This window comes from Hesperophylax consimilis, chromosome 11, assembly GCF_061612785.1.
Source record: "Hesperophylax consimilis isolate HC1 chromosome 11, BYU_Hcon_1.0, whole genome shotgun sequence".
Lineage (NCBI taxonomy): Eukaryota > Metazoa > Arthropoda > Insecta > Trichoptera > Limnephilidae > Hesperophylax > Hesperophylax consimilis.
In genome coordinates this window covers 4,183,033-4,197,046 of record NC_142846.1, presented here as the reverse complement: position 1 = coordinate 4,197,046, position 14,014 = coordinate 4,183,033, and the positions used below count along the sequence as shown (strand labels likewise).

Sequence of the window (14,014 nt, the reverse complement as noted above, 5' to 3'; positions counted from 1 at the left end):
TTTTTATATTTTTTATTCTATTAACCTATTCAACTAACTATAAATAAACTAAATGATTGATTCTTACAGTAGTAAACAACTCCCTGTTGATGTTGGTGTATCCGTCCAGGTTCATGATGGGGGGATTTTTGGAGATGGCAATCAGGAACATCTCCACCTCGCGCTGAGTGCTGTGGTCCACCACAGACAGGTTCACGTTCAGCAGTCTTTCTTGGAACTCCAAACCAACCTGGAAATCGGAATCATTCATAAACGTATTTTATTGTGCACAGCGAAACTTCTCTATGAGATTCCCATGTTTCGATATCTCTTGGAATATACCGGAATATTTTCGGCCGCAAGTTTCTTGTGTTTGAAATATAGAAAGGGGAACGGAATGGAACTTTGAGAGGATGCCACCAGAATAATGAAAGTCTACCTTTGGTCTAGGTGTCCTCGATGTTCTCTCTCTCTCTCTCTCTCTCTCTGCCAGCACGAAAAAACTACACGGCGAATTGCACTTAACTCAGAATTGCAACGTATTATCAGTGGCGCTGCAGAAATGGAGCTAAAGGTAGTTACCGTCTCCTGGTGACAAAGGTTATGGGACGGGAAGGTAGGGAGTAAACTATTAGAGATAACAATCGGCTATTTGCCCGAACATCACACATACATATTTTGTTCCCTAGAACAACCTTCTCCATGTTAACTGTGGATGGGACACCGGTATCCTCCATACAAAATTTGATGAAATCTTCTAAAGCGACTTTAACCCTTATCTACAAAGAAACTGTATGAAGAAAAATTTCAGAATCACTTGCGCTAAATATTGCTTTACAAAATACTTATTATTTGATGCAGCTTTTCTGACGGCTTTGTAATAAATTATCTACGATTTTTAGGTCACGGACGTCACCACAGTCAACTGGTGAAAAACTGTTTTTTTTTCTTCCTGAAAAAGAAGTGCATATTTTTCATAGTGGCAGAGCTTACCATTCGAAATTTTTTTGCTACTTCAGTACACAGTATTTCTACTTAAGGCTAGGCGCGTGAGCAATCAGGCTGCGACAGTCAAAATTTCAAATGCTTGCAGCAAGTGTAGCAGACAAGAGCAGTTTGACAGCCTCCGTAGTCTAGGGGTAAAGCTCTCCTCTAGGAAGCCAGAGGTCGCGGGTTCAAATCCCGGCATGCGCAAGTAAATTTTATTTGATTAATTTGTGCTATTTCAAAATTTACTTTGTAAAATTAATATATAGTATATTTGCGGCATGTTCCAGAGTGGAAGATACTCTCAGTATTCATTCAGAATTGAAACGTTGCTTGAAATGGCTTTGGACGTTTTTCGTCACCAGACCTGAATCGCCAGGTACTTGCCCACCTTCCTCATCTTTTTCCCCTCCCCATTACCTTCAACCTTACTGGCTCTAGATTGTGGGAGCAGTTGGGATTCTTGTGCGGTTTCAAATTTAAAAAAAAATCTAATCACCAGTTAACCTTATCGCTCTGTGGAAAATGCAATTATTATTTACCTCTTGAACCAAAGCGAATAAAAAAAAAGTAACGAGTGTTTCAAAGTTAACTTTAAAGATCTTGGAAAACACCCCTATATTATTCTGATGATATATCCCCGAGTGCTCTTCAATGTTCCGTTTCTTTTATTTAACTCTCTGTTAAAAACAAACGTAAAATGTGTCACAGAACATAAAAAACGACTTAATGCCGCACCAAGTGTGTTAGAATCGAGGCAACCACATACATTTTAGATAGTCGTACCGCTTGTGCAATCGCCATGTTTCGACTAGTTTCCGCAGCCGTCGATCTTTGGCTTCTAATGCGCTTGCTTGAATACATTTGCATACAAATTTGAAGATCAGCCTTCTCCATGTCAGGACCATGTCTTTTCCACGTCGTAACTGAAAGATCCTTCTCTCTGTTACATCCGTTGTTTATTGTTAAAGGAATAATTGTGACAATCTTTATGGGCTCTTCTATTTTACCGTATGGAATAACATCAGCTACATTACTATAGTAATGAAATACATAGTACATTAGTGAAAGTGGCAGATTATAGTGCATTCGTACAAAACACGCTAAAAATAAAAAAAAATTCATTTGTAATCACCGCTATCGATATTTCATAAAATTTTCATTCTTGGTATGAAAAGTTAAGGTCATTTTGTAAAGTTATTTGAACAAAAACATTCCAGAACTAAACGACCAGAAGCAGAAGCGACAGTTGCTACAATATTCAACATGCTAATCATTGACGTTGGAAGAGATACGTTTGCCCTAACATGAAATCCGGGTATCATTTCGACGAGCTGGAGACAAACCACATAACGATCATTTTGGAACCAGGAGAGTTCCAGCGTGTTTTGAATAAACGACGACATCATTCGTCCATTGACCGCCGGCGAGTGAACATTAAAATAAAGAGACCTTCCACAGAAAAGTAAAGTTTGCTACGGTAAGGTAATGGTTGTGGGATGTTTCTAACCAGGCCGTGTCATGGGTGAATATACGTATTATGGGCGTTCACTCTGCTTGCACTTGTTTGTTATTGCGATAAGTAAATTATAACTAATTTGTAAAAGTGTCATATATATTCTGTTTTGGAAACAAGCGGAACTTTTTTGCAGGATTTGGAAATTGCCATACTGTTCTTTACTATTGCTGGCAATTCGCGTGCTATTGTAAAGAGGACTAGTAATGCGAAAGCAGATTTTATTTTCATTAAGTCATTAGTGATGATATAATGCGAGTTGCCTGAAAACTGTCGGATTCATTTATTGACCAGTCATTGAAAGGGTGACGCCCATACCACTTCCCCGCTCCTCGCAACATGGTTTGTTCCCCTCACCCTTAACTTCCTGTCTACTGTTTTTCATGTCTATGGTACTGTCCTAAAACAACAAGAGTTAGCAAGAGCAAGCCAGATGGCAGTATGATAACTGAGAGTGTAAGAGTAAGATAATCTAACCCGTCTGCGTCAGGGTACGAAGCTGGGCGCTCGAATCTAGCCACACGGCGGATTTGACATACGAATACTGGCGAATTATAGGGTTTTATTTTGTGATTTCAACTAGTAAAAATAACAGCAAATCATAGTATTATGTCGGATTACTGAGAGAATACTGAATTATATACCTTCATGGAAGCATGATAAGCCTCATTGCATATGATGAAGAGCAGCCCCATGCAGTAACCTCCGAGAACGAAGAGTCCAATCTCCTTGTAGCTAAGTCCATGCTCCAAGATCTCTGACAGGGATCCGTACAGCGAGATTATGGTTGTGAAGAAGATCACGAGGCAGTAGATGCCGTACATGTTGGAGTAAGCCCGCCCTGGAGGGATTAATTAAATACATTTAATCGGTTGCATCACAAATACTTTTGTAACAACCTAACCTAAATTTTTTACCTAACCTAACATATTAACATTTTCAACACTTTTCTTGACTGTATATCACTTTTAAAAGCTTTCTCATTTGTCCGGTTACCATTTAATCTTGTTATCTATTTATACAAGTGTCTGCCAGGCGGATTTGTATTTTATACAAATTTACAATTTTATTTCGAGATGGATGAAATATTGCAGACTTACCTTCAAAACAAGAGGAAGGTCACTGTCTACATCTGATTTCGAAAAAACCTCTTTTTAATAATATTAGTGTATTTAATCCCTTCTGCGCTAAGGGAAACACACCAAATACTTACCCAGCATTTGTAAACCACTGTCACATAGTAACAACTTAAAAAAAAAAAATTATGCTAAGCTCAGTTGAAAAATGATTTAACGGTTTTGTGTTTCGACCCTAATATAGCATGGGTCTCTTCAATACCCAGGTTCACTACTTCCTTTCTTTAAAAACACCTCCACACAGCATGCCCAAATATAACGAAGGTTCTGAGAGAAAACACGCAAAGTTGTTAATCCTGATTTCAATTTAATGATATCAAGAAATTAAGTTTATTTTCAGGTTGATTATTTTCCAAACAAGATTCCACTTGAAACTATAAAAAAATTAGTTGCTTTTTATTGTTGCGTAATATTCTATAAATTATTTAATGAAACCCACAGACATAGGAATTAATAGACGAGAAGATAATGGCGAGGGGTAAAATCAACTGTTGAAGAACGAAGGGAGTGAAGCTGACTGTGATTCGTCAATAAATCAATCTGACAGTAAATAGGCATCTCGCATTATAATATCACCATTTACATCTTAAAAGTAAAATCTGCTTTTGAATGAATAGACATTTTTACAAGGGAGCGCAAATTTTCTTTTGAATGAATAGACAAAGAGCGCAAATTACTCGCCACGTTATGAACAAATTTGCGAAGTCCAAATTCGGCAAAAAAATTCGGTTCTATTTTCAGAGTCGAATATTTCGTTTAAGTATTTAGTTAAGACACTTTTATAAATGTTCATAATTTACTTCCCAGCAACCAACCAGCTTTGTGTTTCGCGTCCAGACGTTTCTCGATGTGATAGTAACAACTGATTCATATTATACGATGTGAATATGCTTAAAATAAAGTAAAATAATGCTTATATGAGTATTTCTCAAAATAAATGTACGTAACGAAAATGTAGTTACGAAATAGTGTTACGAAATAGTCATAAGACGTAACTAAATAGTAAACATAAGGCTTGTTTACACAATGGCAAATTTTATTTTACTTTTTTTATTATTTATTCAATTTAATTAGTTGTCGTCTTTTTTAAATGTAAGTAATTATCCTTTACTTTTTTTTATTTATTGTACATACTACAAACATACATAAACTCACGACCCAAATATTTGTATTTTGTTATACCAAAGGGGTTTAAAAAAAAACAAGGGAGTATAAATAAATGTTTTTTAATCAAATTATCAGCTCCCAAATTGAAGTACCTAACACAATATTCAACAAATCTTAAGAAATTAAAGAACAGGCACTGTTTAAACTATTAAAAAATTAATAACATACAATTATTTAGTTTGAATCACTATCCATTAGCGTTTTATAAATTTCTTCCTCATCTTTATAATAATTGAAATCTTTCCGAGACACATTTGGTCAGTTTTTCAGTCTTTGGTTTATCACTCCGCTTTGGCGCATGAATATAGTCATTTAGTGATAGAGATTTAGAGATAAGGCCCTTACAAACCACTTTCTTTTTTGTATGAATATTTTCCAGTTTTTCGTTTTTAAGATAGTCACTCCACATGGTTTATCTTTGATTTTGTTAGAATCTTCATTTTCACTATATTTTCACATATTTTCAGTATCAGTGTTATTTTCTATGGCATTATTATTTCCTATTATAACATCTCCGATTTATTATATAATCCAGTTTCGATGGGAATAGCATCATTATTAGTCTTAGTTTGTTTATGCAATAATATTTTCAGAATATTCACTTGCCTTTTCATCCGATTACAGCACTGTCTTAAATTCTTATTTCGACTTTTTAATCGAGTATTTTCTTCAGTCAGCTTTTGTAGTCTTTCCTTTAGGATTTTTTTATTATTTTTTCTACGTTCAAATGTATTATTGTCTTGTGTCGTAGGATTAGCCTTTTTCTTTCTTTCAGCTCTTTTATCATTGGCTTGTCTCCACTTTGCCCGTAGCTCTTCTTTTTCTTCTTCTGTAAGAATTTATTTTTTTATTTTTGATATTTTCTATAACTTTTGTTAAATGCTTAATTCGGATTTCCTCATATTTATTTGTATTTTCCTTTTTCAGTCTTTCTCTGTAAGCGTTTTGCTTTTTGGCATTGGTTTTTGGGGGCATTCCTTAAAAAAAATTATGCTGTAGTTATGGTTTTATCAGAGTAAATAAAAATAAATTTATATTTAAATAAGCTTTTATAAAAAACTTAAGGCACTTATAAATATTGTATAGAGCGCCTGTAGAACGGATAGTGTGTATGAGTGCCTCACGCTTATTTAAAATAAAACCAGTATTGGACGGCTCAGCTTGATCTTCAAGTACTTGTCATTATGTATAATGCCATATAATCGCGATGATAAAACATACAAGTCCGACGACACCTGCTCTGCCATTGACCATCAGGAATTTCCAGCGCATCCTATGTATTACAACCTACCTACTTTCCAGCGCCATCAACAGATCTGCTCTATGGTATAATAATATTTATTTTTTTCCTATTATATCTAAATACATATGTATATTTGTGCATTGTGCATAATATATTACATTATTACTAAACTTACATAAGACTTTCATAAAAATGCTAGACACACTTACAATATACTTACTTTTCTTAATCACGTTGTAACTGTGTACACTCAGCTTTACATTGAACTTTTTCGTTACGTTACGAAATTCATAACAAACGTTACGAAATTGTAATAAGAATTTATGTTATAAAAAGTCAATGGTTTGATAAAATTTTAAAGTGTTAATATGTAAGCTTAGCAATGTTCGTACCGCACATGTTACAAAAAGATGAGTAGAAAAAGACTTACCGTTTTGTGAAAAAAGGCTAAAATATTTTCTGTTACGAAATAGTGGTCCCACTAAAGAAACACGTTATTACTGATTTTAACAATTAATGTTATGGCGGAGAAGTCAGACCAACAATTAATCAGAAAGAGGCTAGTGTTGCCCATGTTAAATTTTACAAATGGGTTAAAAAATTACGGTGGAAGTACTAATAAAACGTAACTAAAGAGTAGTTACTAAAAAGTAAATGGTGATGTCTCATTTTGTTTTTTGTGCATAAATTATTAATTTATTATGAAACCCCATAGAAAATTACCTTTTTACAGAAACTACATTTAATTAAGACCCTAAAACTTACAAAAAATCACATATTATAACGTTATTATCGCATTTTATGAAGTATAAACAAATGAAGTGGGTAGGGTGGCAATTTTATTTTGTATGGAAGGTAAAAATCGATATTTAAAAAAAAATTAAAATGTTTGCGAATTGATACGATTGTAATGTTTATTTTTCGATATTTTAAAGCCTAATATTTATTCTACAAAATGGTGCATATTTTTTTTGTATGATTAATTAAAAACATGTGAAATTTTTGAACTGTTTGTAGGCACACTTTATTTTTCCAAAATGTACACTTTTTTTGAGAAATACTCATATATGGAATGTAATACGACAATTGGGTTTATTCTCTTTTTCACATCTATTTTTACAAGTTTTCATAGTACAAGTCAACATTTTGCCGTGTTATTTCGTAAAATGAACCGATGATGCCTCGACCATAGTTTGCACAAGAATGATGACGTCACGTTTTCAAATTTCACTTGAGGCCATACGCGAGCACAGCCGGCTCCAATGGAACCGGTATGGGGAGTGGGGATAATACGCTTTTAATCACTTAGGGCAGGTCTACTAATATTCATATGTCTATGATGAAACCTGTTTATTATTCAAATAACTTATTGTATTTGCGAAGATTATATATATATATTTTTTTTTTTATATTAACTCCACACAGGAGGCCCTGAAGAAAATAATTTCCCTCAGGGCCTATGTCATCTTTGGGGATGCTGTGTGGAGGGTCTTTTTTTGGAGAGGAAGGAGTGAACATGGGTCTTGAAGAGTCCCATGTTGTAGGAGGGAGGAAACACAGAGGCCGGCAGTTCATTCCACAGCCGAGCTGTTGAACTTAAGAACGAATCGTAGAAGCGACCCGTTCTCATGTGACAAATGTCAACCGTGTACAAATGTTGGGCACGCGTTTGGCGTGTATCCCGACTACGCACCGGTGCCGAAGGGATCAATGACGCTAGTTCCTCAGAGCATCTTCCATTGTAATACCGATAGAACAAGGACAGCATACCTACCTGCGCCTGTGCTCTAAAGATTGCAGTCCGTTTGTTAAGATTGGGAATCTATCAAACGGACCGCCCGTTTTTGCACAGAGTCAAGGGTTTTTTTCAGGTATTTAGGGGCTCCGGACCAAAGATGGCTGCCGAATTCGACAGTAGGGCGCACTTGCGATTTGTACAGGGTCAGCAGTTGTGTATTATTAAAGTATCTGCGGGCCCTGTACAGTACGCCCAGCTTCTGAGAGGCCAGCTTTACTCTGGCTTCGATGGAGCCCCCATACCTGAGCTGGTCACTTATAGTTACACCAAGCACATCAATGGAAGGCCTGTTTGGAAGATTGCTTCCGTTGAAGGAGACTAGATTATCATTTAGATCCCTTTTAGACGTAATCAGACAGGATTGGGTCTTTGAAACATTAAATTCGACGAGATTATTTTTACCCCAGAAGGAAATACTCTCGAGATAACCGTCCATTCTCTGCTTCAAAGCCCTCCGAGCCGTTGGAGTGTGTGTGCCCTTTGGGGGCTTGTCAAACAAAAAGCTATCATGAACTGTACTGTCATCCGCGTAACAATGTATCGGTGCACATGTCAAAAGGTCATTGATGTGCAACAAAAACAAAGTCGGAGACAGAACCGATCCCTGTGGGACGCCAGCATTTATAGAGTGTGAGGATGAGGTGAAACCGTCAGCAACTGCCTGAATCGACCTATCCCTTAAAAAGTCAGCAATCCACGTACACAGGGATGCGGGAAGTCCGTAAGAAGGCAATTTGTTGACAAGTCCTCGGTGCCAGACCCGGTCAAAGGCCTTGGATATGTCTAGTGCGACCGTTTGGGTCTCACCGTGACGTTCCAGGCACCGCCCCCAAACATGCGACACATACGCGAGAAGATCACCGCACGAGCGGTTCCGCCGGAATCCGTATTGACGGTCGTTGATAATTTTGTTCTTCTCGAGGTATGTGAGCAGTTTGTCGTTGATCACACGTTCCATCACTTTGGACAGAACTGATGTGATCGCTATGGGGCGGTAGTTGGCCGGGTTGGAGCGGTCACCTTTCTTGGGAATAGGGTGAATGACCGCTTTTTTCCAACCAGAGGGCACAGTGCCACACTTCAGGGACATTTTGAAGAGCTTTGTCAAAACTGGAACTATTTCCGCAGCACACCTCTGCAATACCAGGGCAGGTATTCCATCAGGTCCACTAGCTTTGTTAACATCGAGCCCCCGTATAACGTGGAGTACATCCCGATGCCGGATCCTCAGCTTTTTCATATAGAAGCCGCAGTGAGGAACCGACGGCGGAACAGCACCTCCGTCATCGAGGGTCGAGTTTTCCGCAAACATTTTCCCTAATAAGTTAGCCTTTTCGGTGGCGGTGTTTGCTAGTGAGCCGTCAGGTCTGGTAAGAGGTGGCAAACTGGGTTTGCAAAAATTCCGACCTATTGAGCCCGCAAGGGACCAGAATGCTCTGCTGCCATGCGGGCAGGCAGCCAGCTTTTTGCTGATCTGCAGGTCGTGTTCGAATTTTGACCCATTAATGATTCTCTTGCATTCCTTTGCCGATTTGTTGTATGCTGATCTGCTTTCGGGCGTTCGAGATGTGTTGTAGGCTCGGTAAGCCGCGTTTTTTCGTCGAACTGCTTCGGAGCATTGTCGACTGAACCACGGCTTTGAGCCCACACCAGTTTCTTTAGTAGTCGATTGTATGAAGCCATCCATCGCCGATTTGATGACTTCACCAATCTCCTGGGCACATCTTGAAGGGTCCGAAGTCCGAAAACAAACAGCTGACCACGGAAAAGCGTTGAAATGGGCCCGCATACCGAACCAATCTGCTGACCTATAGTGCCACACTTTTCTCCTCAGCCTCTCATTGGTTGGTCTGAGGCTAACGGGGATTGATGTCGTCACTAGGCAGTGGTCAGATGATCCCAGAGGCGCTGTGACGTCAATCTTATAACCGTGTGGCACAGTAGTTAAGAATAGGTCTAACAGATTGGAACGGTGAGTATGGACATCAGGAACCCTTGTAGGCTCCTGAACCAGTTGCTCTAATCCGTAGCAAATGGCAAAGGATTCCGCCTGTCGGCCAGCCGAGTCCGTTGGGCCAGAGAACCTCAACCATGGTTTGTTATGAACATTGAAGTCCCCCAGAACAATAAACTCGGCCGAAGGGTAGCGGGGCAAGAGATCATCAATAGTATCTCTCAAATGTTTGAAGAGCTCGGAAGTGTCTGATTCGCTATAGTTCGGTGAGCGGTATAGACATGCGTAGAATCTTGCCGTACTGGCAAGATTGACGCGCACCCACATTACGTCGAATCTGGAGTTTTCCAGACTCAATAGTCGTACACAGTTGATGTCAGCTCGACTATAGAGGCAGACTCCTCCTTTGAGTCGGAACTTGCTTGCAAGGGTAAAGCCCGGGCAGTCCAGATAGGAGGAGTCTGGCGGCTCGGCTATCTGAGTTTCGGATAGGAAAAGAAGGTTGGGACGTTGGGACAAAAGATGGTGATGAACTGAATTTAAATTAGTGTGCAGACCGCGAATGTTGGCAAAATTTACCAACAGTTTTGGCCCGCACCGGGGACGCCTGGTTGGTCTACAATACCACTGTAGCATCCCATCTGAATTATTGTACGAGTGTAATATTTCTAAGTAACAAAACCCAAATTAAGAGAATGGAAGTAATCCAGAACAGAGGCATGAGGTCAATACTGTGTTGTAGCAGGTACACCAGAATAAAAACCATGCAACGTCAACTCAATCTTTTAAGTGTGTGGCAACGATTAGTTTATAATACCTTAGTGTTTATTTATAAGCTAAAAAATAAAATGTTACCTGACTATATGTCAAAGAATGTTAGAACTAATAGTGCAGTTCATTTATATCCTACGAGAAACTGCAACGATTTTAGGCTTCCTAAAACACATTTATCGGGAACACAAAACAATATTTATTATAAAGGTTTTAAAATGTTCAATGAACTCCCGGTAATTGTTAAGGAAGCTAAAAGTCTTGCAGTTTTTCGTGGATTATGTCTCAATGTTGTGAAATCTAAATTTTAGTATGTAAGTAGTAAATAATATTGTATTAGTCATAGAAAATAATATATTAGGTATAAGATGTAAACTCTTATAACTAAATAAAATATACATAAAAAAAAATAAAAAAAAGATTATTGTTTGTAAATATGTATTTACTAATAATATATTGTGTTAAAGCATTCTATTATTTAATTAAATAAAACAATTGCTTTGTTTATAACCACGAATTTTAGTTTATTTAATTTTCTATAACCGAACGGTTACGCTTAGTACAAACATCTTCAGGGTATAAAATTAAACAGGTCGCTTATAGAAAATTAAATAAAGGAAAATTCGTTGTTTTAAACAAAGTTAATTGTTTTATTTCCATCAATATGTCAAACCACAAAGTTACTGCCTTTTACCAAAAAAAATATTTATATGTTTCTTGCTAATGAAAAACAAAATGATGGTAAGTTAGTGTTAAAAGTATTTAGCGAAGACACAAACCAAGTTGCTGCATCATGTGTGAGAGGTCCACCCATAGATGGCGGTACTCCGTCAGTTTCTTGGAAGGGTGTTCGCTCTGCAGAGCCTTGTGCAGATTGCGTGCTAGCCCCTTTGATGCCGTGCCGAAAGCATTGCAGTTTATGTACCTAGAAAGGTTGAAAAATTAACTATTAATTTTTTAATTATTTTACAAGCAATAATTATTCGCCTGAATATTGAAAAATCTCCTGATAAAAGATACATGACGCCAACGGGACTTGAACCCGTGTCCCTTCGATTTCATTCCTTGTCTCATAAAATACCAGCCAAGTACTCCCCACCTTCCTCTTCCCCTCTCCCGTCCCTCTCCACAACCTTCATCATCACAACGTACCTAATTGGGGATGCCATAGTCTGGCTCCAAACGGTTGGGAGCAGTTGGGACCTTTTATCAAATTTGACCTAAAACATTTCAACTCCGGACTCGATTTGCTCGAAAAAAAAAGACATTAATGAAAAAAATTGTAGCTACCACAAGACGACTCCAAATGTGATGTAGATTCACCATTCTCTTGCTTTTACTACGAGTTTACGGTCACCGTATATGCTATTATTGTCGGCACGAGGTACGAGCGCAATTGGAGAAATCCGCCCCAGGCCCCGAATTACCAAAGAGTCAAGGAGATGATAAATACCACACCTTATTTTTTATAAAAATGGTGCTTCACGAAAAAACAAATCAACCTAATTAAAATCACAAAAAATTTATCCCAATACTAATCTAATCCTAAAAAATTTATCCTAATTCTAATCTAATCTATGGATAAGTTATTTCAGAGAATTTGAAAAATTCGTCAAATTTCGAAGTTGATTTTCAAGCTCTGTGAAGGTTCTATTCATGTCCTGTTGTTATAATATATCATTATTGGTCAGTTGTTTCACAAAAACTGAAATAATAACAGAACTTGAATAGAACCTTGACAGAACTTGAAAATAACGTTGAAATTGGATGAATTGTTCAAATTCTCGAAACCACCCAACCTTAAAATACTATCTAATCCTAAAAAAATCTATCCTAATTCTAATCTAATCCTAAAAAATCTATCCTAATTTTAATCTAATCCTAAAAAAAATCTATCCTAATTCTAATCTAATCCTGAAAGAATCTATTCTAATCATAATCTAATCCAAAAAAAATCTCAAATCATCCTAAATATTAGGTATTGATCATACATGGAGAAAAATGAGTATTACTAATTTGATAAGAAACTCTTCAAATTATTTGTAAACAAGTTTTAGAAAAACACGAATGTTCAAGAAAGTTTTAATATTTTTGCGATTCATCATTATATATTGTCAAGGCAAATGCATGTGCATGAACACGTGTTGCAACGGCCTGCAATCCCGATTTTAGCCGGATAAATGAGCAATACACGTTTTTCTCCATGCGGTGATCCCTTATCTAGGTTACTGGTTTTGACAAGGGGCGCCAACATTTTACTTGCGCCAAGCACCATTTGGCTAAGAGCCGATCCTGGGTGAAGAATGTTTGAACAATGTACCCACCTACCAACACAATAAACAATATATAGACATACGAGGAAGATAAACTTGAATTTCTTGAAGATTACTTTTGCCAGAATGTGTACAGAACTTCTTGATATTGGTAAAGTTAGTAACTTACTTGTGGGTTCATAGTTGGATGGTTCATTTTGGGATGTTGCTTCTTGAGCTATGCACCGCCCACCGTTCAGACCCTTATGCGAAATGGCTAGAGCGGGAATGAATGCATTGAAACCTAGCATTAATTCTGTTATTTGAATAAAATGTACCTTTTTGTTGTTTTTTAATGTGAATATCACACAAGTCCCAATTGCTCCCAACCGTCTGGAGCCAGTGAGACTATGGCTTCCCCTATTGGGGTATGTTGTGAGGCTGAAGGCAGTGGGAAGGGTAAGGAAATGGGGAAAAGGAAGGTGGATGACTACCTGGTTATTGAAATCTAGTTACCAAACTCGGCTAAAGCCATTTTAAGTTACTACCTAATACTACATAATACATTACATTTATACTACATCTTTTTTTAAATGAACAAATAGTGAAATAACACAAATTAATCAGATAAAATTTATTTGCGCACGCTGGGATTTGAACCCGCGACCTTTGGCTTGCTAGTCGAGAGCCATACCCCTCAACCACGGAGGCTGTCAAACCTAATTGTAATATGACTATAAAGAGTACAACTTTAACAGAGGCACGTCCGTAACGAGTAAAAATTCCAAATTAAATAATTTATGCGTAATTCCTAAAATAATCGCTCACTGATACAAAGTGTGCTTGGTGGATGTGTCAAACTATTCTTGGTGCCCAGTGAAAAACTGCAAACATTCCTAAGTACAGAGAAAACTTACTGATATAAAATACTGCTAATTTCGTAAATTATTCAGGACAGGTTTGACAGGTTTCCTAATAAAATTTCAGTAAAAACGATGTTTTATCGCGACGTTGGAACACGAGTTCCCTCATTATATAATTAGGACAAACGTACGATTTCTGATATATTATGAATGTACTAAAAGTTACTAGGAAATGGCCTGCGATCCGGTTTTTAACAGGATTTTAATAAATCAGTAATACTCATTTTTCGCCGTGTGTAGACAAACCACCAATCAGGAGGGGCATCAGGAAAGTTCCAGCATCATTTA

At 37.4% G+C, this 14,014-nt stretch overlaps 1 protein-coding gene across 1 annotated transcript in view; it reads right to left on the bottom strand.

Moving 5' to 3' along the window:
- Gr21a (Gustatory receptor 21a) overlaps positions 1-14,014 on the bottom strand; it is a 29,188-nt gene that overhangs the window by 866 nt on the left and 14,308 nt on the right. The window contains exons 5-7 of the mRNA XM_089637517.1: positions 11,331-11,476; positions 3,127-3,323; positions 68-229 (exon numbers count right to left, since the gene is read on the bottom strand). Of these exons, the coding sequence (XP_089493643.1) occupies positions 68-229; positions 3,127-3,323; positions 11,331-11,476 (505 nt within the window). The remainder of the gene's footprint in view (positions 1-67; positions 230-3,126; positions 3,324-11,330; positions 11,477-14,014) is intronic.